The 27,897-nt window shown below is 36.5% G+C and overlaps 1 protein-coding gene across 21 annotated transcripts in view; it reads right to left on the bottom strand.

Annotated features, from left to right (window-relative positions):
* AGBL3 (AGBL carboxypeptidase 3) overlaps window positions 1-27,897 on the bottom strand; it is a 136,709-nt gene that overhangs the window by 83,246 nt on the left and 25,566 nt on the right. For 8 of the 21 annotated variants that reach the window (XR_012432895.1, XR_012432897.1, XR_012432898.1 and 5 more), the window contains one exon: window positions 22,354-22,461. Coding sequence is in view for 12 of the 21 variants with exons in the window: in XM_074036036.1 (XP_073892137.1) it covers window positions 22,354-22,356 (3 nt within the window). In the remaining 9 variants the exon portion in view is untranslated. Of the gene's footprint in view, window positions 1-2,874; window positions 3,038-5,463; window positions 6,371-7,542; window positions 7,682-22,353; window positions 22,462-27,897 lie in introns of those variants that run through there. The other 13 variants (XM_065542590.2, XM_074036028.1, XM_074036030.1 and 10 more) reach the window with 5 other exon arrangements.

Here is a 27,897-nt window from a genome sequence, read left to right as displayed (position 1 = left end):
AAGCCAGCCTTATATTTTGGGATAAACCCCATCTGGTCATGGTATATTAGTCTTTTTATATATTGCTGGATTTAATATGCTAATATTTTGGTGAGGATTTTTGCATCTATGTTCATGAGGGATATTAGTCTGTAGTTTTCTTTTCCTGTACTATCTTTGTCTTGTGTTGGTATGGTAATCCTGGGAAAGACTGCCTTTACATTTTTGGTAGAATGCTTCAGTGAATCCAACTGGATCTGGATATTTGTTTTCTGGAGTTTCTTTTTGGAATGCTTTTCAGGACTATTCAGATTATTTCACCTTGGGTGCGTTTTGGTAGTTTGTAGTCTTCAAGGAATGGGTTCATTTCATCTAAGTTGTTAAATTTATGTGCACAGAATTGAATTTCCCCTTATTGTCCTTTTAATGCCTGCAGAGTCTGTAGTGATACCTCTCTTTCATTCTTGATATTGGTAAGTTGTGCCATCATTGCCTCCCCTTCCTCCTCTGTCTCTTCCTCCTACTTTCTCATCAATCTTGGTAAAGTTTTTTCAGTTTTACCAATCTTTTCCAAGCACAAATGTTGCTTAATTGATTTTTTTCATTGTTTCTCATTTTCCAGTTTCATTGACCTGCTCATCTTTATTATCTGCTTCCTTCTGCTTGGTTTATTTTATTTTTCTTTTTCTATTCTTAATGTGGAAACTTAGTTTACTAATTCAAGGTCTTTGTTCTTTTCTTTTTTCTTTTTTGAGGTGGAGTCTCACTCTGTTGCCCAGGCTGAAGTGCAGTGATACGACCTTGGCTCACGACAACCTCTGCCTCCTGGACTCAAACAGTTCTCCTGCCTCAGCCTCCCAAGTAGCTGGGATTACAGGTGCACACCACCATGCTTGGCTAATTTTTGTATTTTTAGTAGAGATGAGGTTTTACCATGTTGGCCAAGTTGGTCTTGAACCCCTGACCTCAAGTGATCTGCCCACCTTGGCCTCTCAAAGTGCTGGGATTACAGGCATGAGCCACTGTACCCAGTCTATTCTTTTCTAATATAAGCATTTCTTGCTGTACATTTTCTTCTAAGTGCTACCATTTAGCTGAATTTCACAAAATTTCATGTTACATATTTTCATTTTCTTTCAGGTCAAACTATATTCTAATGTTCCTTAAGAGTTCCTCTTGGGCCTAAGGATTATTTAGAAATGTGGTTTAATATCTACATGTTTGTAGATTTTCCTCTTTTATTGATTTATTCTAATTCCATTATGCTTAAAAACATACTTGTATGATATTAATTATTTTAAATTTGTTAGTAGTTGTTTTAAACCAGAATGCGATTTACGTTGGTGCTGTTCCATGTGCATTTGAATATAATGTGTATTCTGCTGTTTAATAGAGTGTATTATAAATGTCAAATCCAGTGGGTTGATCCTTGCCTAGTGTCTATCTACCAGTTCCAGATTAATGTAAGAAGTATTTAAAATCTCCAACTATAATTGTGGATTTGCACAAAAAGATTCTTTTTTTTTTTTTTTTTTTTTGAGACAGCCTCGCTCTGTAGCCCAGGCTGGAGTGCAGCGGCGCCATCTTGGCTCACTGCAAACTCCGCCTCCTGGGTTCACACCATTCTCCTGCCTCAGCCTCCTGAGTAGCTGGGACTACAGGTGCCCGCCATGAAGCCCAGCTAATTTTTTGTATTTTTAGTAGAGACGGGGTTTCACCATGTTAGCCAGGATGGTCTCGATCTCCTGACCTCGTGTTCTGCCTGCCTCAGCCTCCCAAAGTGCTGGGATTACAGGCGTGAGCCACCGTGCCCGGCCCAAAAATATTTTCATAAGAAACATTTAACAGAAAACCTAGAAATAAAGGCCTCTATGTTTTAAGCAACCTTTAGATGATGTGGAAGACCTGTTTAAACTGCAGAATGGTGGTTTGAGTTGTTCAAGAAATTGGTCCATTTCATCTAAGGCACAACAGGTTAGAGATCTAAAACCCTAAGGAGAATGTCAATAGACAAACATTAAAATATCTTAGTAACACAGAATTATTTTATAGGAGTAATGAACTATACCTAAGAGTATTGACAGTATACATTTACATAGGAATAGCTTCAGCTATGGGGTTGGGTTTTCCCGTCATTCTTTCTGACGAAATGAATCCTCTTTGGGGAACAAGCCTGTTCTTTCTTTAAATAGCTATTTTTATCAGATTATCCTGTCCTTTATATGTCTTTGGGCCCCAATTATCCCCAAAAGACAATTAGTTCTTCTCAGTAAGTCCTTTATAATTGAATTGGTTGGTTGGGAACTTAAGGGAAAGTCTGCAGGAATTTTCTTGGATCTTTTCCCTAAAGAATGATTAAAATATAATTTTCACATGTTGGTAAATCAGTCTCCAATATTTCCATAGTTTGTGAAAATAATAATATACTTTATTCTTTTCTCATTCTAATTTCTATATAGTTTTAAAATATTGATTATTGGATTAAGGTTTTCCTGGCAAAATTCTAATAAATACTTTGAAGAAACTGTTACACATTTCTTAAGAATACAGTGTTTAATCTGTATAATTTAGGCACTCAATGACTATTAAAACAATAAACAAGACCCTAAAATTGACTGATAAAGATGACTAATAGAGGAAGCTTTCAAAAGGTAAAAGAGCAGTGGTATTATGGTGGTAGGTTTGGGGCATTTTTGCCTTTTTCCCCCATATTTTCAAATTATTGCTCACTAAGTAGTTCTATGTAGTTGCTTTCTTATTGTCAGTTGTATAAACTGGTCAAACTAACTAAATAACAAAAGCAGTTTGGAACAGTATTATCCATGTGGACCATTCTGCTATCCGACATGGGCAACATTTGGTAAAGGAAGAGTTAATACCTTAAAAGGTGCTTACTTTATCTGGACAATTTTTGCTTAGCATAAGTGGGAAGATTCGTTGCTGTAAGTATAATGTCTTAGATCTGTCACTACCATCACAGCCATACATGAAGATGTTCTCTTTCCTACTATGGCCATGAAGATCACAGTATAAAATAACCTCTCGTTTCTCCATCAGTCTGCCAGGAAGAAAGACAAGTTACTCACTTTTATCTCTGCATTTTTCTTCTATTGGTACAACTATGGATTTATACGTGTAATATCCAAATAAATACAATTTCTTATATCCTAGCTTTCTCTTATCTATATCACATATTATTAATATACAATTTTTAAAATCTACAATAATTTATTAACTATATAAAGATCTGAATGCAGGCCAAGTGCAGTTGCTCATGCCTGTAATCCTGATGCTTTTGGAGACCAATGCAGGCGAATTGCCTGAGGTCAGGGGTTCGAGACCTGCTTGGCCAATGTGGTGAAACCCCCTTTCTACTAAAAATACAAAAATTAGCTGAGTGTGGCGGCACATGCCTGTAATCCCAGCCACTCTACAGGCTGAGGCAGGAGAATTGCTTGAACCCAGAAGGTGGAGGTTGCAGTGAGCCGAGACAGCCTTACTGCACTCCAGCCTGGGCAACAGAGTGAGACTCCGTCTAAAAAAAAAAAAAAAAGTCTGAATGCAGTAGCTTTCCATTATAAGGACAAAATTTACCTTACTCCCAAGACTTTCTTCAACAAGATCTCTCTGCTTTATTTCACATATTTTCTTTCTGACTGTAATACCTTCTTTATCTTTGTAAATGTAAATACTACCTGCCATCTTTCAGTACTGACCTCATGTCTCACTTCCTTTCAATTTGTCAAGGCCACAGAGTTTCTCTTTTTGAACTTCGGTACCACTTAAAGATATTGGTACTGTTTGCTTGGCCCTTGTCTAGAAAAGTTTTTATATTTTTCATATTCAAGCTTGTTAAGAATGGGGAATGCTTCAAATCATCTAGAACAGTGCTATGCACATAATAAGCACCTAAATATTTGTTAAAAATTGAGTGCTTGATGACTTGGTGCTGAAGCCAATTAATATTTAACCCTTGAGTAGTGTGGTGAATAAGTTGTTATCTTGAGAAAAATGGTACCAAAGTTTGAATTGACTTTTTCTGATAAATTTCTAACAAATATCTGAAAAAATATATTACACATTCCTGAAGAGCACAACCTTTGGTCTATATAATTTAACACTCAATATAAAAATAACAAAACAAAAAATAAGTCCCTCAAACTGATTGATAAAATGACTAATATTAATAGAAGAAGCTTTCAAAAGTAAGAAAGTATGGTGTTAAAGTGGTAGGATTATTACTTAACTAATCAAAATTACATATACTATTTGCTGTATCTGGAAGGATAAACATCAAAATGTTAGCAATAGTATTTATAATATTATTAAATACAGTACATTTATAACAAAAATATTAAAACCTAAAATATAAACATTCAAAGCATTTTGCTTCTATTAGAAACCATACTGCTTTAAACTATAGTGAAATTACAAACTAAAATGTATTATGTGTTAATTTATTACCCTTTTCTCATTTGCTGCCTAATAAGTTCTCATCAATAACAGAAGATTGATATAAAGCCACTAAATGATAGTTACAAGTTTTTAGAAAACTAACTAGATTATAAGGCATGAATATCAAGTTAAGTTCTTAAATATGAAACATGCTGCACATTTTTAAGCCACAAATTCTTCAGTCTTTCATTTTCTTATAAGAAAGTCAAAAGGAACTCTACTTCTAACAAATTAATTTCCAAAGAGATGGTATTACTTCTGAAGTGAAACAGGATATTAGGGTCTCTCATCTTACATTAATTTAAATAACTTTAGAAACAGTTTGGATTTTCTTTTTACCCATAGGTAAACAGAAATACTTAGTATAAGATTTTATCCATAGGTATCTTTATGGGTAAAAAGATATTCTACTTATACTAAGTATTTTACATAAAAATCTACTCTCTCTTATTCTAATATGCTTTAAGTATACTTAATCTTATATATATTTATAGCTGCTCACCTTTCCACACATATGTGACTGACTTCTTATCCTACTTACCTGCGTACGATTAACTGGATTAAGATATTTCTCTTTCTTCGAAGTCTTTTAGAAACTTGCTGAATAGACTTCTGCCTTAACCTTCTTACAAGACAATCAGAGACTAACTGATATTTAAAAGAGTTTCCAAAGAGAGACGCCAAAGGGCAGTGACCTGTAATCCATCATGTCTCAGACCAGAGACCCTTAATCTCAGACAGCATTAAGCAGACGTTATAGATATTCTATTAGACATATCATCAGCTCCCTTTATATGTATATATTTCATGTATATAATATATATATATTTATAAAAAATATAAAATTATTTTAAACATCAGTGCTACCATTATCTTTAGCAAGAAGCCAAATTTGGGATATGAAAGCTGATTAGTTTCATCGAGTCATCAAAACATTCTAGAATCTGTTTCATTATTTAAGGGGAGGTTAGTGAATCCAGTGGCATAATGCCAGAAGGGTATAGAATTACAGTTGTGAATAACGGGGAAAAATAAAGTAGTTATATAGTAGTTAGACTATTGAGAAGTTACAGTAAAACGAATGAGATTGTGGGAGCAAAATTCTTACTACTAAGTTTACTAAATAAGCAGAGAGGTAATTTGAGGCTTATTTTACCTATGAACCATGTTCCGGGTATACCATACAGAAGGAAAAGATTCCTTCAGGAGAGACGTATAATTACGGTTTAAATCCCGTCCAGCTAAGGAACAGCGATAATTCCCCACAATCACACCATCTGGATTCAGCATGGGTACCACCTTGAAGACAAAAGTGTCCCGAAGCAACTGTGCATCACTTGAGTTTCCTAAAATATAATCTAGGAAGCCTTTCATGATCCAAGAGCTGTTGGTTTCCCCTGGATGGACCCTTGCAGTCAGAATCACAGCCTTCCGCTTTCTTGAGTCAGAGTTCTTCAAGGGGGTAGTGATTGTTAAAATATACACCATGTTCCTAGCAAGCGTGTGGCACAAAACACGTATTTTACAAAACTTTGACCGTACTGGATCATTATTGATGCCAGAAAGGTATTCTTGCAGGTTGGTGTAAGTGTATGGATAGCAATGAGCAAAGTAGCAGGTATCTTTGTTGTGTGGAAATTGAAATGTCCATGTAAGAGAGAAATAATGGCGCCCATCTTGGCCTGGGTTGTTCCTGTAATACTTGATTTGGTCTCCTATTCTCTGCCAGCCAATATGATGAGCCTTGGCCTCTTTTTCAGAATAGAACAGTGGGCGCATACCCCGACTGTAAAGACTAGCAGGTTTGGTGAAGTTGACAATAGTGAATCTGTAGACTATTCCTGCTCGCATATTAGTGACTTGGAAATAGTACCACTGGGTGTGTTTATTTGTGAAGAGGTCAGGGCGTACAGTCAGTTGGTATTCATATTCTGCCCTAATACACAAGAAAGAAAGGGAAAAAAGCACGTAAGAATGTAAAAATGACATTTTATAAAAAACGAATGTAAAATTTTGAGTTAAATAAGGAAAATTATTTTATTTTTACTCATTCACAGAAAGCTTTGTTAGGAAACAATGTAAAAGATAAAAGTTTTGAAATTTTCCCTTTTATTGGATGAGAAACTGCTTCTATGCTAATTCTAAATCCTTTGTATTCCTTGGTAATTCAAGAGAGCACATAAAAACACAGGTGTTTGATAAAAGTTTATATATTTCAACCTAATTATATTTTCTATATAAGAAATGATTAAAGAGTTACCAAAACTGAAGCAAAGTCCAACATTTCTTTTTTCACTTCAGACATATGTATCTATTACAGTCTAAAACTAGGGATATAAAATAACTATCACTGAGAGATTTAAACACAGATAAATTAATATGATCACATAGATTACCTAATTTGAACTATTTGAGAACAAGAACTGCATTTGATAACTATTTACATCCCTCTACTTAGTCATTGGAGATGCTTAAATAAAGGCAAAAATAATAATTTCACTGGAATGTTATTTATATACATAACAATATTACCTGGTTAGTCGTGACTATTTTTCTCTATCAAGTAACTTTCTATTCTATCAGCACTCTGCACTTAGCATGTAATGTGTATGTGTACAGTTGTAAATAATCACCTAGGAATAGGTAAAATAAATGTTGCAAAACCTTGATAGCTGTCGAGTCTAGGTGATAGGTATGTGGCAGTGAATGCAGAATTGTACTATTTTCTGTACTTAAGTGTATGTTTAAAGATTTCCATAATATTTTTAAATAAAATAATGCCCTTGGGATATTCTATGGAACACTCATCCCAAGAACTATTTCAATACAAAGTTTGAGAAGCACTGTGTGTGTGACAATTTATATTACTATACTGAAAATGTACAGTACAGAAGCCTTCTTAACTTTACACCTCATAGTTCTCCAAATTATTTGAACTCAGAATCTTTTATACTCCCCTCCTCCACAATAATTTCTAATTATTAATAGTATCTATACTTCAAGGAATTACAGTTTCATAATAGATACTAAGAACTTTAATGTACTTGATACAGAAAATGGTAAATAGTTGATGGTCTAGCTCCTTAAATAAAAATAATTAGAACCTACACTTTGACTACCTTCTGTAGATTACCACTCTCAAACCTTGCTTCAAACATCAAAGTATTGTCACGGTAATCCACAGGTTGCTTCAAAGGTGTTCGGTTACCCCCAACTCGGGAATACACAAAACAGGGCTCTTTGTAAGCTGATGAGAGAAGAAGATCATAAAGATGTCAAGGCATACCTAAAGTAAGAAGGTTATTCTGCACAGAGTTTGGAGCAATAGTACAAGTATAAGGATTGTAAATTTTCAAGTAACTGGACACTAATTTATATAGACATGTTGAAACAACAGAGTCTAAGAGTATTTAGACTAGAAAAAACAATGCCTAAAATAAACTTGTATATTTCTTACATTACATTAAAAATACTCATTTGGCCAGGTGCAGTGGGTCATGTCTGTAATCCTAACATTTTGGGAAGCCAAGGCAGGCAAATTGTCTGAGCTCAGGAGTTCAAGATCACCCTGGGCAACATGGTGAAATGCTGTCTCTACTAAAAATACAAAAAAAAAAAAAAATTAGCCAGGTGTGGTGGCATGTGCCTGTAGTCCCAGCTACCCAGGAGGCTGAGGCAGGAGAATCGCTTGAACTTGGTAGGCAGAGGTTGCAGTGAGCAGAGATCGCATCACTACACTTGACCCTGGGCAACAGAGTGAGACTTGGTCTCAAAAAAAAAAAAAAAAAAATTCACTCTGTTTCTAGTCATGATGAAGTAATTGGTTCTGAACTTGCCCTTTCACCGTAAATGACTATAAAACTGGATAAAGGATATGAGCTGTTTTCATGCATTTGGACAACAAATAGAACAACTATGTAGGATATTTGAAAGATCAAGACATGATGTGAGCCTATGTTGAGCCCTGGCTTGCTGCATAGAGATACTTGCTGGACTACAGCCCAGGGAGGTGGCATTTGAGAACAGTATGACAGTCTTGAGCTGAAGAGGGAAGATTGTTGCTTGGGGCTGCTGAAATTTGTGGGTCAGGACACCAGGGAAAAGAAAGCTACATAGAGAACCTCAACAGTCTACACAGTGGTTTCCCAGTCCTTGGATGAGGGATTGGCTACCAGTCAAAAGATGAGACTAAGAAAGACGCAAGAGAGCACTACTGTGGGCTGAGATGCCAGAGGACATACACTTCTGGGATATATTAGAATTCCAACTAATCCAGAGTGGAAAGATTTTATGGAATACCTTAGGCATTCAACAGTGACTCCAGAAAGGCTGTATCTTAGGCATAAGTACCATATTCAAGAGTAAAGGTCACGACGTAGCACTGGGGATAAAATGAAAACAGACCTGCCCCTATACAAAATCAAAGCAAGCCTGAAAGAAGCAAAATGATCTCCCAGCAATTTAATTGCCAGAAAGAACAAAATTCAACATAATGTTTAAAAGAACATAATACAGGATGGATGCAGTGGTTCATACCTGTAATCTTAGCATTTTGGGAGGCTAAGGAGGGTGGATCACCTGAGGTCAAGAGTTTGAGACCAACCTGGCCAACATAGTGAAAACCCATCTCTACTAAAAATACAAAAATTAGCCGGTGTAGTGGTGCATGCCTGTAGTCCCAGCTACTCAAGACGCTGAGGCAAGAGAATTGCTCGAACCCAGGAGGTGGAGGTTGCAGTGAGCTGAGAATGTGCCACTGTACTCCAGCCCAGGTGACAGAGCAAGACTCCATCTCAAAATGAATAAATAAATAAATAATAAATAAAAGAATATAATACAGACTCCCTAAAACATATCTTTTACAATATTCTACATATGATAAAAACATAAGGCATTCAGAGAAGCAGGAAAATGTGATCCATGAATACATATAAAATTCAGCAGACTCCAAGATAATGCACATGTTGGAATTAACAGAGAAGGACTTTGAATATATATTCAAAGACAAAAATGAAAATATAAGAGATCATGGGAAAATAGATAAGAAATCTCAAAAAAGAAAAAAACTAAAAAGAACCAAATGAAAATTCTAGAAATAAAACTACAATAACTGAAGGATTTACCAAATGACACAGAGACACAAAGTGAGCACATGTTGGAAAAATGGTGCTGATAGACTTGCTCAACACAAACCTTTAATTTGTTTAAAAAACAAACAAACAAAAAAAACCCCCCAAAAACACAGTATCTGTGAAGCACAATAAAGCAAAGCACAATCACCCAAGGTATGCCTGTATCATCATTGTTTCCTATACAGATATTCTTCAATTTACATTAGGGTTACCTCTCAATAAACCAATTTTAAGCTGAAAATATCATAAATCAAAGGTGCATTTTCAACTTGTGATATTTTCAGCTCATGATGGATTTATTTGGGCATAACTTCATTGTAAGTCAAGGAGGGTATTGAATATGTATCACTTTTACACCATTGTAAAGCTGGAAAATCATAAGTCAAACCATCATAAGTAGGAGACCATCTGTATGTAATGTGAAGATATAATTATTCCATACTATATTCATAAATCATAACATTTTGTATGCCATAAATATATACAACTATAATTTGCCAATTTATAATTGAAAATTTTAAAAAGAAAAAAAGAGTTAAAGCTTGCAAAAGAAATAATCAGTGAACTTGAAAACAAATACAAATTGCCCAAACTGAAAGACAGAGAGGGAAAAAAGTGGACAAATATCCAGTGACATGTGGGGACGTATCTAGAATCCAACATACGTATAATTGGAATTCTAAAAAACATGAAAGAGTGGTATGGAAAAACTATGTGAAGAAATAATGGCTGAAATTTTCTCAAATTTTGGTGCAAAACCCCTACTAAGCTATGGATCCAAGAAGTTCAGCAAACTCCAAGCAGGATAAATATTAAGATAACCAAATCTAGGCACACCATAGTCAAATTGCTGAAGACAGCCAGAGAGAAAAAGACACATTACATACAGATGGTCTCCTACTTATGATGGGACTTATGATTTTCCAGCTTTACAATGGTGTAAAAGTGATACATATTCAATACCCTCCTTGACTTACAATGAAGTTATACCCAAATAAATCCATCATGAGCTGAAAATATCACAAGTTGAAAATACACCTTTGATTTATGATATTTTCAGCTTAAAATTGGTTTATTGAGAGGTAACCCTAATGTAAATTGAAGAATATCTGTATAGGAAACAATGATATAGGCATACCTTGGGTAATTGTGCTTTGCTTTATTGTGCTTCACAGATACTATGTTTTTTTTATTTTTGTTTTTGTTTTTTTTGTTGTTTTTAAACAAATTAAAGGTTTGTGTTGAGCAAGTCTATCAGCACCATTTTTCTAACATGTGCTCACTTTGTGTCTCTGTGTCATATTTTGGTAATCTCACACATTGAAAACTTTTTCATTATTATGATATCTGTTATGGGTGATCTTTGATGTTACTGTTGTAATTGTTTTGGGCCACCATGAACTGCACCCATATAAAATGGTGAACTTAAGTGCTGTGTGTTCTGACTACCCCACCACCACCCATTCCCCCATCTCTCTCCCTTTCCTTGGGCCTTCCTATTCCCTGAGACATAACAATATTGAAATTAGGCCAATTAATAATCCTACAGTGGCCTCCATGTGTTCAGGTGGAGAGTCACACATCTCTTATCTTTAAATCGAAAGCCAAAAATGATTAAGCTTAGTGAGGAAGGCATGTCAAAAGCTAAGATAGGCCAAAAGCTAGGCCTTTTGTGTCAGTTAACCAGGTTGTGAATGCAAAGAAAAATATTCTTTTTCTTTTTTTTTTTTTTGAGATGGAGTCTCGCTCTGTCGCCCAGGCTGGAGTGCAGTGGCCGGATCTCAGCTCACTGCAAGCTCCGCCTCCCAGGTTTACACCATTCTCCTGCCTCAGCCTCCTGAGTAGCTGGGACTACAGGCGCCTGCACCTCGCCCGGCTAGTTTTTTGTATTTTTTAGTAGAGACGGGGTTTCACCGGGTTAGCTAGGATGGTCTCGATCTCCTGACCTTGTGATCCGCCCGCCTCGGCCACCCAAAGTGCTGGGATTACAGGCTTGAGCCACCGCGCCCGGCTAAAAAATATTCTTGGAGGAGACTAAAAGTGCTACTCCAGCGAACACACAGATGATTAAAAAAACAAAACAAAACAACAAAAAAACAGTCTTATTGCTGATATGGAAAAAGCTTCCTGGTCTGGGTCAAACCAGCCATAACATTCCTTTAAGCCAAAGCCTAATCCAGAGGAAGGCCCTAATTCTCTTCAATTCTATGAGGGCAGAGACAGGTAAGGAAGCTGCAGAAGAAAAGTTTGAAGCTAGCAGAGGTTGCTTCATGAGGTTTAAGTAAAGAAGCCATATTAATAACATGAAAGTACAAGGTTAAACAGCAAGCGATGATGCAGAAACTTCAGCAAGTTATCCAGCTCTAACTAACATAACTGATGAAGGTAGCTACACTAAACAACAGCTTTCAATGTAGACAAACAGCCTTCTGTTGGAAGAAGATGACATCTAGGACTTTCCTAGCTAGAGAAGAGAAGTCAATACCCTGCTTCAGAGCTTCAAAGACAGACTGACTGTCCTCTTAGGGGTGAATGCGGCTGGTGACTTTAAGTGGAAGCCAAAGATCATTTACCATTCTGAAAATCCTAGGGCCCTTAAGAATTATGCTAAATCTATTCTGCCTGTGCTCTATAAACAAAACAACAAAATCTAGATGACACCACATCTGTTTACAGCATGGTTTACCAAATATTTTAAGCCCATTATTGAGACTGACTGCTCAGAAAAAAGATTCCTTTTAAAATATTACAGCTTGTTGACAATGCAGCTAGTCACCCAAGAGCTCTGATGGAGATGTACAGGAGACAAACTTTGTTTTCATGCCTGTTAACACAACAACCGTTCTGCAGCCCATGGATCAGGAAGTAATTTCGACTTTCAAGTATTATTATTTAAGAAATAGATTTTGTAAGGCTATAGCTGGCCTAGAGAATTACTATTCCTCTGATGGATCTAGGCAAAGTAAATTGAAAACCTTCTGGAAAGCATTTTCCATTCTAGATGCCATTCAGAACATTAGTGATTCATGGGAGGAGGCAAAAATACCAATATTAACAGGAGTTTAGGAGAAGTTGATTTCATTCCTTATGGATAACTTTGAGGGCTACACAACTTCATTGGAGGAAGTAACTGCAGATGTGGAAATAGCAACTAGAATTAGAAGTGGAGCCTGAAGATGTGACTGAATTGCTTCCATCCCATAATAAAACTTGAATGGATGAGGAGTTGCTTCTTATGGATGAACAAAGTCGTTCCTTAACACGAAATTTATTACTGCTAAAGATGCTGTGAAGATTGTTGAAATGACAACAAGGCATTTAGTACATTCCATAAAATTAGTTAAAAACTAAGGATTTAATAGGACTCACTCCAATTTTGAAAAGTTTTACTGTAGGTAAAATGCTATCAAACAGCATCACATGCTACAGAGAAATCTTTCATGAAGAGTCAATTATGTCACAAACTTAACTGCTGTCTAATTTTAAGAAATTGTCAAAGCCACCCTACCTTCAGCAACCACCACCCTGATGAGTCAGCAGCCGTTAACACTGAGACAAAATCCTCCACCAAGCAAAATGAACATGAATTGCTGAAGGCTTAGATGATCGTTTGAATTTTTTAGCAATAAAGTATTTCTAATTAGGGCATAGATATTGTCTTTTTTAGACATGATGCTATTTCACACCTAATAGACTTTCATATCCACTTGGACACCACCAAAAAATTTGTGTGACTGACTTTATTGAGAGGTTCACTTTATTGCAGTGGTCTGGAACTAAACCTGCATCTCTGAGGCATGGCTGTATAAATTACGGCTGAATTCTTTTTAAAAACTTGTGCAAATATATAGGGTTCATGTGAAATTTTGTTATATGTGTGTAACATGGAATGTGTAGTGATCAAGTCCAGGTGTTTAGGGTGTCCATCTCCTGAGTACAATATATTCTTGTTTAACTACATTCTATGGCTGACAACAGAGGCTACAAGACAATGGGAAAATATCTTTAAAGAAAAAAAAGCCAACTCAGAATTCTGTATTCAGTGAGAATGCCCTTCAAAGAGTGGTGGAAAAAATACAGGATTAGACAAATGAAATTTGAATAATTCACTGCCAGCCAACTTAAAACTGAAACGAAATGCTAAAGACGTTCTTTGGGATAAAAAAACAATGATGCCAGATGGAAATTCAGATCTACAGGAAGGAATAAAGAGGAGAAGAAATGGTAAATATACAAATAAATATAAAATACTATTTTTTCTCCTCTTAATTTCTTTAAAGGCAACTGACCCATTTAAAACAAACAAAAAAAGGTATAATATTAATTTTAAATAGACCGTAAGAGGCCAGACACGGTGGCTCACGCCTGTAATCCTAGCACTTTGGAAGGCCAAGGTGGGCGGACTGCCTGAGCTCAGAAGTTTGAGACCAGACTTGGCAACACAGTAAAACCCCATCGCTACTAGAATACAAAAAATTAGCTGAACATGGTGGTGTGCACCTCTAGTCCCAGCTTCTCAGGAGGTTGAGGTGGGAGAATCACTTGAACATGGGAGGTAGAGGTGGCAGTGAGCTGAGATCATGCCACTGCACTCCAGCCTGAGTGACAGAGTGAGACTCTCTCCAAAAAAATCAAATAAAAAGTAAAATAAAATAGACTTCAAGAAATTGTATATTGTAACTTCTATATCAATCAAACAAAACGAGGTATACCTAAGAAAATATTTTAATTAAAATGAAATAATAAAAGGTGTTTGATTGACCTTCAAAAAGAGGAGTAACTGAGGAATAAAAATGAGATGGGCCAATTAATAAGATAGGCCCAAACCCAAACATAGGTGCAAGTACATGAAATGCAAATTGTCAAACCACTCTAATTAAAAGGCAGAGATTGTCAGATTAGATTTTTTAAGTAAGGTATTACTATACACTATAAGAAACAATTTAAATATAGTTTCATAAAAAGATTGAAAATAAAAGGGGGAGTTAGTCTAAGTAAACAGTAAACATAAGAAAACTGGTATTGACTATATTACTCTAAAACAACATAAAGACATGATATAATGCCAGAGATAAAAAGAAATATTTCCTAGTTATAAAAGAGACTGGCTGGGCATGGTAATCCCAGCACTTTGGGAGGCTGAGGTAGGTGGATCACTTGAGGTCAGGAGTTCGAGACCACCCTGGCCAACATGGTGTCTCTACTAAAAATAGAAAAATTAGCTAGGTGTGGTAGCACATGCCTGTAATCTCAGCTACTTGGGAGGCTGAGGCAGGAGAATGGCTCGAACCTAGGGGGTGGAAGTTGTAGTGAGCCAAGATCGTGCCACTACACTCCAGCCTGGGCAAAAGAGCAAGCCTCCATCTCCCTAAAATAAAATAAAATAAAATAAAATAATGGTATTTATTTCTATTTTTTTGCGCTTTGATGTGAGAATGCGCTTGGGGTGATTTCAATGTTTTTGAATTTATTGGGTCTTGCTTTATGACAAAGCATGTGATTGATCTTAGAATATGTTTCATGTACAAAGGAGAAGAATATATATTCTGTGGTTGCTGGGTGTTCTATTAGGTCCAATTGGTCAAGTGTCCAGTTTAAGTCTAGAATTTCTTTGTTAGCTTTCTGTCTCAATTATCTTAACACTGTCAGTGGGGTGTTAAAGTCTCTTACTGTTACTGTGTGACTAAGTCTTTTTATAGGTCAGGAAGAACTTTTATGAAACAGGATGCTCCAATGTTGGGTTTGTATATATTTAGGATAGTTAAGACTTCTTGTTTAATTGAACTGTTTATGTAATGCCCTTCTTTTTCTTGATTATTGTTGATTGAAAGTCTGTTTCATCTGATATAAGAATTGTGATTCCTGGCCCTTTTTGTTTTCTGTTTGTCTGGTAGATATTTCTCCATCCCTTTACTTTGAGCCTGTGGATGTTATTACATATGAGATGGGTTTGTTGAAGACAGCCAACAGTTGGGTCTTGTCTTTTTATGTAGTCTGCCACTCTGTGCCTTTTAAGTGGAGTGTTCAGACCATTTACATTCAGTGTTAGTATTGATATGTGAGATTTTAATCCTGTCATCGTGTTATTAGCTGTTTGCTCTGTAGATTTGATTGTGTAGTTGCTTTACAGTGGGCTATATGGTTAAGCATGTTTTTGTGGTAGCAGGTATCATTATTTTATTTCCATATCATCTTGTAAGGCTGGTCTAGTGATAACAAATTCCCTTAGCACTTACTTGTTTGAGAAGGATTTTATTTCTCCTTCACTTATGGAAGCTTAGTTTGATGGGATATGAAATTCTTGATTAGAATTCTTTATTTAGGGATGCTGAAAATAGGCCCTCTTCTGGCTTGTAAGGTTTCTGCTGAAAGGTCTCCTGCTAGCTGGATGGGGTTCCCTTTGTAAGTGACTTCACCCTTGCCTCTAACTGCCTTTAAGATTTTTTCTTTCATGTTGACTTTGGTGATTCTGCTGACTATGTTCCATGAGGATGGTCATCTTGTATAATATCTTGCAGGGCTTTTCTGTATTTCTTGAATGTGCATGTTAATCTCCTTAGTGAGATTGGGAAATTTTTGTGAACTATATCCTAAAATACATTTTCCAAATTGCTTACTCTCTCTTCTTCTCTCTCAGGAATATCAATGGGTCATAGATTTGGAATCTTTACATAATCTCATATTTCTCAAAGGTTTTGTTCATTAAAAAAATTCTTTCTTCTTTATTTTTGTATGAGTTTATTCAAAGAACTGGTCTTCAAGCTCTGAGAGTTTTCTTCAGCTTGGCCTAGTCTGCTGTTAATGATTCTAACTGTATTATGTAATTATTGTAGTGAATTTTTCAATTCCAGCAGTTCAGTTTGTTTTTTTCCTTAAAATGGCTATTACATCTTTCAGCTCTTGGATCATTTTACTGGATTCCTAGATTGGGTTTCAACTTTCTCCTGAATCTTGATGAGCTTCCTTGTCATCCAGATTCTGAATCCTATATCTCTCATTTCAATCATTTCAATCTGGTTAAGAACCATTGCTGGAGAGCTAGTGTGCTCATTTGGAGGTAAAGGGACACTCAGACTTTTTGAATTACCTGAGTTCTTGTGCTGATTCTTTCTCATCTGAGAAGGCTGGTGTTCTTTTAACTGTGGTTTAAGTTGAGTATAGTCAATTGGCTTCATTTCTGGGTGTTTTCAGAGGGCCAAAGCTCTGTATAGGGTATTATTTGTGGATAGATTCTTGCCCTGGGTTTTACAGGCAATGAATGTATATTGGCAGAGTATTTTTGGTATTGTAATTTGTGCTACAAACCAGTAGATGGCGCTTAAGAGTAATGGCCAGCAGAGAGGCTCTTAGCTAAAGGGCTCTTTTGGATTTCAGCACACCTGCAGCAGCACTCTATAATGGGCAGGTGGAGAGATGACCCCCATCTCCAGGCCTGCTCTGGGCCTTGCAGGAGTCCCCTCCAATCACTAGTGCCACTTCTGTGTTTTTTTGTTGTTAGATGTTCCAGGTTGTGGGGCTCCCACACCCGTCCCACACGGTCCTGTGGAGGGAGGTGTGCCCTGCTCCTTTGCTGGCCCATGAGCTTGCATGTCTCACCTCTCTCAGTGTTCTCAGAATGGGGGCTCCTCCCACTCAAGTGCTGGCCTCAGATCTACACTCAGCACTCACAAGCTGTATGCCAAAGCCCTGGGACGTTGTGACTGGCCTGTGCTTCCATCTGGCCCTGGCCCCTTGGGGTTGAGCACTGGCTGTGCTGGGGGATGTGAAGTGCTCCTAGGCCACTGGGAAGTATTCAGATGGGGCCACCAGCAAAGCACCAAGGTTAGGCAGAGGAGGTTGTGCTGTGCACATGCTCCTGCAGGAGCAGCCAGGCAGGGGCCTTGGGAAGGGCTAGCGGGCAGAAGGGCCTAAAGAACAGACATGCCCCAGCCCCACAGGATAGGATAGTCAGCCCTGCTCTCTCTTGACCCTGTAGTCAGCTGGGGTTACAGTGACTCAGAGGAACATAGGGAGCCTTAGGAGATGGGCACCTATGGCTGTGTTCTGCTTCAGTGCCCCATGTGCAAAATCCCCTGGACTCCACGTAGGCAAAAGCTCTGTCTTTGCCTACTCTCCAGGCAGATTCCCCTGCCAGTTCAAATATCTGTGGGGGTCATGAAATCTCTTGTAGCTAGGATCCCGGTGATCTGCAGCGAAAGCAGGCTGCCCCACCATCCCTTCACTTGCCTCTTCCCTAGGACCATTCAAGGGTGGGAACTAGCCCTGGCATTCAGCAACCCATGCAGGGTTCCTAGCTTCCTCTTCAACCTTGGTGTCTGCACCACCTCTCTATCAACCCTCAGTGTTTTCTCTCTGAGGATCTGTTCAAAGCATGTTGATATACTTGATATTTTGGTCTCTCTCAGTGGGAGTGGTGCTTCCTGACTGTCTAGTCAGCCATCTTGTCTCCTCCTTCATTGAGTTTCTATAGCACATGAAAAAGTAAAACATTTGAAAACCATAGCACAAAGGAAAGGAAAAAGGAATTGAGGATATACTTTTGTAAGGTGCTCACACTGTATGTAAAGTGGTATAACATAATTTGAAGATAGTCTTCTAAATTAAAGGTGTATACACACACAAAAAAACCTAGGGCAAAAGTTTAAAAACAGGTATACATGATAAGCCAATAGTGGAGATAAAATGGAAGAATAAAATACAGTCAAATTAATGTCAATGAAGGCAGACAAAGAATTAAAAAAAATAACATATGGAATAAAACAAAGCTAGTAAGATGGTAGCTATTAATCCAACAACAATAATTATATATTAAACATAATAATTAAAGGACAGATTTTCAGTTTATATAAAAAGCAAATCCAACCATAAAAACTCTAGAAGAAAACCTAGGCAACACCATTAAGAACATAGGCATGGACAAAGATTTTATAATGGAATCACCAAAAGCAATTGCGACAAAAGCTAAAATTGACAAATGGGATCTAATTAAACTAAAAAGCATCTGCATAGCAAGGAAACTGTCATAAGAGCAAACAGGCAACCTACAGAATGGGAGAAAATTTTTGCAATTTACCCATCTGACAAAGGTCTAATATCCAGAATTTACAAGAACGTAAACAAGTTTACAAGGAAAAAAAAAACATCAAAAAGTGAGCAAAGGATATTAACAGACATTTATGTGGCCAAAAAACATATGAAGAAAAGCTCATCATCACTGGTCATTAGAGAAATACAAAATCAAAACCACAATGAGATACCATCTCACACCAGTCAGAATGGTGATTATTAAAAAGTCAAGAAACAACAGATACTGGTGAGGCTGTGGAGAATAGAAACACTTTTACATTGTTGGTGGAAATATAAATTAGTTCAACCACTGTGGAAGAAAGTGTGGCAATTCCTCAAAGATCTAGAACCAGAAATACCACCTGACCCAGCAATCCCATTACTGGGTATATACCCAAAGGAATAGAAATCATTCTAGTATGAAGATACATGCACATGTATGTTTATTGCAGCACTATTCACAATGGCAAAGACATGGAACCAACCCAACTGTCTATCAGTGATAGACTAGATAAATAAAATGTGGTACAAATACACCATGGAATATTATGCAGCCACAAAAAGGAATGAGATCATGTCATTTGCAGGGACATGGATGAAGCTAGATGCCATCATCTTCAGCAAACTAACACAGGAACAGAAAACCAAACACCACATGTTCTCATTCATAAATGGGAGCTGAACAATGAGAACACATGGACACAGGGAGAGGAACAACACATACCGAGGCCTGTCAGGGCCAGGGCGAGGGGAGGGAGAGCATCAGGACAAACAGCTAATGCATGTGGAGCTTAAAACCTAGGTGACTGGTTGATGGGCCCAGCAAACCACCATGGCACACAGATACCTATGTAACAAACCTGCACATTCTGAACATGTATTCCAGAAGTTAAAAAAAAGCAAATCCCAATGATATGCTGTATATCTCCCAAAATAAAACAAATTAAATATAAAACATAGGTTAAAAGTAAAATGATGGAAAAATATATATGCACTACACAAATACTGATAAAAGAAAGATTGACTATCAAAGTAGATTGCCATGGATAAAGCTACAATATCAATATGGTGGTACTGGCATAAGTATCAATATATCAATGGAACAGAATGAAGTGTCTAGAAATAGACCTACATATATATTGTTAACTGACATTTAATAAAGGTGGCAGGGCAATTCAGTAGGTGATAGGATAGTCTTTTCAATAGCTGGTGATGAATCAGTTTTGTTAAAAGGTGGGAAAAAATGAACCTTGACCCTTATCCCAAACCATTCACAAAAAATGATTCTAGATGAATCAAAATCAAAGGTAAAACAAGTGAAAAGAATAAAGTTTCTTCAAAAACAATAGGTGATCTTGGGAAAAGCAAAGTTTATAGATAGAAAGGATGCAAAATGCACTAAATTTAAAAGAAAAACAATTGGTAATTGACTTCATAATAGTTTAAAAATTCTACTCATCAAAAGATATTGTTATGAAAGTGAAAAGGACTTCCACAGATGAAACTGAAAATTTCACTATATCATATATATGTATGATACAGCATTTATATCTTGAATACATATCAATCATAAAAAGGCAATTTGTGGTATAGTTATATGATGGGGTACCGTTTGGCAATATAAAAGAATCTGCTAACATGTATAAATCTGAAAACATAATTCCAAGTCAAAGAATTCAGACCTAGCAGTGTACTTACTGTATGACTGCATTTATATGAAGCTAAAAGTCAGGCAATAGGGTGACAGAAATCAGACCAGTGTTTGCCTGGGGCTGGAGCTGGGGACTGACCAGAATGGGAGAGATGGGAACTTTCTGGGGTGATGGAAGTGTTCCACATCTTGATAGGAGTGTTGGTTACACAGATGATATATTTTTTAAAACTCACCAAATTGTGTACTTATGATCTATACATTTCATTCTATTTACATTTTACCTCAATTTATCCAAAATAAAAATTAATCATGTCTCATAGTATGCCACATTCTTCAGTATCCTGTCCTAGGGTTTTAACTTTATAAGAACATTTAATTTTCATTGACATTTAAATTACATCTTACCTACTGAAATTTGTCTTTTCTACTCTTCTTTTTTGTCATTTGTGAAAATGGAAAAAGGTAAGTATTTACAATTAATCTTTCACATGTTCAATGAAAATTAAGTCAAGACTTTTTTTCATCCTCAAACCTTGTTTCTATAGCTTTCCTTTCAACTTATGGACAGGCATACTTCACAACTCCCAAGTATGGCATAAAAATAGGATTAAGTGGGGTTGATTGTGATGGATATTCTCTGATTCTACCTACAGATCTATCCTCTACTCTTCTGCACATTATACGTTTCCAAAGAGGTTGATCTGTATTGACTGCCTCAGAGGTTCTCTTGCCCTTTGGCTGTGGACAACTGGTAGAACATGGGAAGTTGGGAGGAGACTGAAATTGGGTTATTTATCCCCCTAGCATTTTCCCTTCAGTGCCACAGATTGGCAGTTGTCTGTTTCCTTACTGAAAGCCACAATTGTTTCGAGGCTGCCCTCTCCTATACCTAAAGGATTCTATAGGTCTGGAGACCATTCTGTCTTCTCACCCTTTCAGGCCTAGCAGTCATGGTTCTGCTCTGTTGATAGTCCTATGTTGCTTCCCACCATCCCTTGTTAATCTCCATTAACTCTGTCTACCCTTTTAAAAATTCATTAAGTTAAATTTCATTAAACTTTCTTAAATTACTCTGAGTATGCTATCTAATTCCTGAGAAGACCCTGACTGATTCATCTCAATTATTTTAGTTTTTTAAATCAGATCTCATTTCAGTTATGTATGGCAGTTCTGAGGCATGTTTGCCATGTAAATATTCACAATCAAATTGGAAAAATCATAGGTATTCCTCTTCAGTTGTTTAAAAATATTGTGAGTATATTTTTGTGAGTTGTTTGTGAGTATATGATTTCTAGAATTTGCTTACTGTACAGGAAATAGTCTCAGTGAATTTCTCTTTGTCTTGCTAGCCCCTTAAATACAATATATATGCTCCCTAGAAGTTATCTTTAATATATGAAAATACTCTAAGATATTAAACTGTGTTGGTGAAATTATGAGGAGTCTATACTTCCTTACACTGGTGCTTCAGGAGCAGTATAGTTGAGAACATACTCTGAGACTTCTATGTTTGATTATTAGCATACTGTATCATGAAAGCAAACAAAATATTTTGCATTAATACAGTTTTCAAAGTACAAATATGGATCTTGAGTGTTAACACTTTCCTGAGATACAATCTTAGATATTTTTTTGCAATGTAGCATAATTGTTTCACTTTTAAAAATTATAACGCCAAGAAATGCATCAGAGTCAGGAAATTAAAAGAAAAACATCTGAATGAATGCATGAATGTGAGCTGTACTAGAGGGAATAATAGTTGCAAAGCACTTCACTGCGTTTATCTTTCAAAATTGATATGAAGCAAAATTCATTCTAAATATAACTCTTCATTCTAATGGCAAACATGATGTTTAATTTTAAAGTAACTTTGCATAAACTGCAATACGCCTTCAAAGATATAACTGGCACTAAATCCACACTTGGATCAATATGTAAACAAACATCTTTATGTTTAGGGACTGGTCATCTGAAATTTCCACTACAAACAGCAAAACAAATATAACTCAGAGATTAACCTAAGCACCAAATTATATTTTACAGCAACATGTGTCATTATGTGCTCACCATCTTCAGCTAGATAAACCACAGTATCTTCCTTGGAGTCTGGATAAAGGGGTTCCGTTTCTAAGCCCGTTGGGATATACACTGGCTCAGGACAAGAAGGAGTCCAATCTGGAAAAAAAAGTGAAACATTATTTGAAAATGACTTCAAAATAAAACAGGAAAATTTTATTGCATATTTTCAAATTATTCATTGATAGATATAGGCTAAAATGTAGTGTTTTGTGTGGGGTAAGGTTTCACTAAGGGTTCATTGGAAGTAATAATGAACATTGTCACACTGTGATACAACTTATGACATTTCATTCATACCTTTTTCTGAATTATTATATTGAGTAGTTTCATGATTGCTTTTTGCTCATTACTGATTTTATACCTATTTTATAACACAGTTCTCTTTCTCCTGAGCCCTTGATACCATTCTATCCCACCTCTGGGAATCTTACTCTACCTTTTATTCTTCTTTTCCCTTCAGCCTCTTTGCTTGGTAATGGCTGTCAAGATAAACCTGAACATGTTTATAAGATTTAACTCCCAAAAGCAAAGATTTTATTTTATTTTATTTATTTATTTATTGGAGATGGAGTCTTCTTCAGTCGCCCAGGTTGGAATGCAGTGGCCCGATCTCGGCTCACTGCAAGCTCCGCCTCCCGGGTTCAGGCCATTCTGCCTCAGCCTCCTCGAGTGGCTGGGACTACAGGTGCCTGCCACCACGCCCGGCTAATTTTTAATTTTTTTGTATTTTTAGTAGAGAGGCAGTTTCACCATGTTAGCCAGGATGGTCTTGATATCCTGACCTCGTGATCCACCCGCCTTGGCCTCCCAAAGTGCTGGGATTACAGGTGTGAGCCACCGCACCCGGCCAGTAAAGATATTAGACGCCCCCCTACCCCTGCCACTTCTCTTTTAGCTACCAGCTTTCCTTCTTTTTAGGATCGAATTTCTTAAACGTCATCTGCACTACTCAGGTCTTTCTGACCATGACCTATTTGATGGGGGAAAAATGACTTCACAGCCTAACTACCCTAGTTATTTGTATTTTTTTAATGGACCAAGAATTTAGTGACAAACAAGTATTACTGCACAAATATTTTAGAGATTATGTGTACATCTCCTTTAACAACAGAGGTGTATTTGACCTAATCAATAGGGGTCAAATCTAGCTACAGAAGAAACACAGTCTACCATACTGATGCAAATGTGTATCACTGTATTGTAGTGTTAAATGAATCACACACAACCAAATAAATTGGTAATAAAGATAAGCAAATTATGATTAAAATTTTAAATGTTTTATTTAAAATCTTCTCATTAGTTGAAAGCCTTAACCAATTTAAGTCAAAATTAATGAACTAATAAAATAACTCCCATTCTGAAACATTAGGAATTTCAGCTATTTGCCTTTGTGTATGCTGATTTTCTTTTTTTTTTTTTTGAGACGGAGTCTCACTCTGTCACCCAGGCTGGAGTGCAGCAGCATGAATCTCGGCTCACTGCAAGCTCCGCCCCCCAGGTTCACGCCATTCTCCTGCCTCAGCCTCCCCAGTAGCTAGGACTACAGATGCCTGCCACCAAGCCTGGCTAATTTTTTTTTTTTTTTTTGTATTTTTAGTAGAGACGAGGTTTCACCAGGTTAGCCAGGATGGTCTCGATCTCCTGACCTCGTGATCCGCCTGCCGCGGCCTCCCAAAGTGCTGGGATTACAGGCGTGAGCCACCACACCTGGCCTGTGTATGCTGATTTTCAAAAGTTGCAAGACATCCAGACTTCTCAGTTAAGAAAACAGAGATTTTATTAATTTCTGCTTACGCTCTTCTTTATTTATTAATAACTAGTCCTTATTGTAGAGAACCATGAAACCCTATCATTATAACTGGAGAAAGAACTTGTATATAAGGGTCAAGTTTGCAGTTTATTAGAATATTCTTACTGAGAGCTGTGTTTTGAGAATCAGATGTAACCCACTTCTGATACCCATATCCACTGTTCCACTAAAATTGTTCTTTACATTGTATTTGAAACAGGGTGAGCATTCAGTTAAATGTCTATAGATTAAATGGACAGAGATCAATGGACATATGGAGAGATGAATGAATGGATAGTTGAACAATGCAAAGTTCTTATCCACATATTCCTTAAATGTAAATAATGTGATATACGTCTACTGCATAAATGTTTTATGTCTGGCAATATCGTCATTGCAAAAAAGCTACTCTAGAGCTAGGGTTGTTTAAGTAGAAGATTTTCGCTTGAAATGAAGCATTTCAAGATTTTCTGAGTATTCTATACTAAGCAATTTCATTGGTAATGGACTTAAACATCAACATGGATTCCTGATATAGGCACTTCTTCTTGACTTGTTATTCAGTGACAGATTTCGCAACTATCTTTTTGTCAAGTAGACTAGAAAATTATATATTCATCTTTCCGTTATCACAATCTCCTACTATCCTTGTTGATGTCTGTTGTTCAGAAAACTACTTGAAAGTGGTGGCTGTCACTGTCCCAAGAGAACTCAGATGTCTGTGCATAACAAATACGTGTTTCCCAGTTCTCTCAAAGCTGCAGACTCTTGAGCTGCGAAAACAACACTGCATTCTTTTGAGTCCTCCTTTAGTCAAAGTCATGTTCCTAGAAGAATGGAGACTGCACTTAGCAGTTACCATGTCATATGAGCACTAAATCAGTGCTGTTTGTGCCATTATGTCTCATGGATCACCTTGTGAAGGTTTCTGCTTTGTCCTTCAGCTCCTTTCTCCACAGGCCTTAGGACTGGCTGAGACAACACCATGCCTTCAGCCCTACACCATACGCTTCATTTTCTTCCAAGGAAAAAGAAAAAAAATAAACTTGTATGCAAAAGAAGACTCCTTCAGGTCCTAACCACCAGTACAGCAGATTTAAAAGCCTCAGTAGGTGGTAAGGATATTCTATTTTGTATATCTCTTTTTTCACTTGGCTACTGTGAGACTTCTTGTAATCTGTTCTCAGATTTATCTTTGGTTGATCCCACTTTTTGATCACTGAGATATGGTATATGCAAATGATCTTATAAAAGGGATATCCAGGAGTCATAGGAAATCCCAGAAATAATAGAGGTTCTGAATTAAAGGTGTTTAATTTGGAATGCTTTTTATAAGTAATTATTTTTATCAGTCTTGTTTATTGTATAAAAGTTAAAAGAAAAAAATCCACAATCTCATTATGCAGAGATAAATATCAACTTTTTTTCTTTTTTCTTTTTTTTTTTTTAAGAGACAGAGTCTCGCTCTGTTGCCCAGGCTGGAGTGCAGTGGCATGATCTCAGCTCACTGCAACCTCCACTTCCTGGGTTCAAGCAATTCTCCTGCCTCAGCCTCCTAAGTAGCTGGGACTACAGGTGCACGCCACCACGCCCTGCTAATTTTTTTGTATTTTAGTAGAGATGGAGTTTCACCGTGTTGCCGAGGCTGGTCTCAAACTCCTGAGCTCAGGCAATCTGCCCGCCTCCGCCTCCCAAAGTGCTAGGATTATAGACGTGAGCCACCGCACCTGGCCAACATTTTGGTTTTTATCTTTTTAGGCTTTCTCGCTTTCAACCATCCAGTTCAGATGCTTTTGGCATATGCTAAGAAAAAATATTATTTCACATATTTAGAAACCCAGAAGTAGAGGGGACTCAAGGGATGGTATAATCAGTGACTGGTGGTCATCCAGAGCTCAGTGTCTTTATGTCTCTCCACTTTGTCATCCTCATCCTAAGGCGTATGATTGTAAAATGTAAAACAACATGGCTGTCAGTGGAAGAGTGTCTTGTACTAACTGACTTAATCAACTGCGACGGAATCAACCACAATTAGTTAACCACAATGTCTTCTTCATGTATATGGCATCATTTATATATACTGATCACCAATTTGTTTTTCCCACCCCACTTCACTAAACATCTTAGAGATGTTTAATAGACATAGATCTTTATCATTTTTTAACATCTGTATAGTGTTCTCTAATATGGATTGCCACAATTTGACCATTAGTGGACATAACAGTTACATCTTTATTTACCTAAGAGATAAACTGCTGGTCAGGGAATACATGTATATTTTCCTTTATTAAGAAACAAAACTGTCAAATCTTTTTACAAAGTGATTATACAATTTTACATTCCCACCAACAATGTATTAGAGTTCCAGTTGCTCTACATTCTAATATTTGGTTGTTAGTCTTTTAAATTTTTTGCCATCCTGGTAGATGTAAAGTAGTATCTCATTGTGGTTCAAATTTTCATTTCCCATGTGGAAAAATTTTTTTCATATGTTTATTGATTATTATGAGAAATGTCTGTTCAAATCTTTTGTCCATTTTAAAATTAGGTTTTCATTGTTGGTTTGTAGGAATTCTTCATATATTCTGCATACAAGTCTTTTGTCATATATGTGTTGGGAATATTTATTTTTATAGACTGTGGCTTGCCTTTTCATTTTTAACTGTCTGTTAATGAGAAATTTTAAATTTTGATGATGTCAACTTTATTAATTTTTCATTGTTTCTTTTTTCTTTCTATCTCCTAAGGAATTGGTGCCTTATCTATAAATACAAAGATATTGTTCTATGTTTTCTTATAGGAGCTTTATAATGTTAGGTTATATATAGCTTTATATGTTTAGATCTATGATCTGTCTTGAATTAATTTTTGTGTACTAGTGAGGTAGAAGTCAAGGATTTTTTTTTCTACATGTATACTAAGTTATTACAACACCAATTATTGAAAAGACTTTCCTTACCCTCATTGAGTTTCTTTAGTGCCTTTGTCAAAAGTCATTTGGTCATAAACATGTTGGTCTATTTTTGGACGTTTTTACTCTGTTCCACTGATGGTGTTCATCTTTTTGTCAATTGTTTGTGCCCACTAAAAAAATCTACCAAAACAAACTTCTATCCATATTTCACATGGCCAGAAACAAAGCAAATGTTTAAATGTTTATTAGGTATTATGCTTATGAAAAGTGCAAAAACAAAGAACTACAGCTTACTGATTTATCACAAAGCAAATACCACATAAGCCACGAAATATTACATTGCAAGCACCTTACATACTCCACTCATGCCCCTTTCCCATCACCAGCCTCTCCCTCCCTTTGAAAAGGAGCCATTAGCCTTAATATAATGCAATTGTTTCTTTACTCTCCTTTATAAATTTACCACCTAAGCATTCATATATATATGCATGTGTATAATATAGTTTTTATCTAGAGAAGTGTAAATAAAACCATTGCTTTGCTTTGCCTATATTTGAACTTTATATAAATTAAAATCACATAGTATGTGGTATTCTTCTGTGCTGTTTTTCATGTATATTGTGAAATCAATCCACGTGGTGGCATATTGCTGTAATTTGCTTATTTCATTGATATATAATATTTTTTAAAATGTTACAATTTATCCATTTCTATTTATAATGGACATTTGGGCTGTTTCAGTTTGGGGCTATTAAGAACAATGGTGCTATGAACAACTTTGTACATATTGCTTAGAGCATCTGTGCTCACATCACTTTTAGGAGTAAAA

This window comes from Macaca fascicularis, chromosome 3 (genome assembly GCF_037993035.2).
Source record: "Macaca fascicularis isolate 582-1 chromosome 3, T2T-MFA8v1.1".
Taxonomy (NCBI): Eukaryota; Metazoa; Chordata; class Mammalia; order Primates; family Cercopithecidae; genus Macaca; species Macaca fascicularis.
Note: the sequence above shows the minus strand (reverse complement) of the source record. Positions and strands in the feature narration are given on the sequence as shown.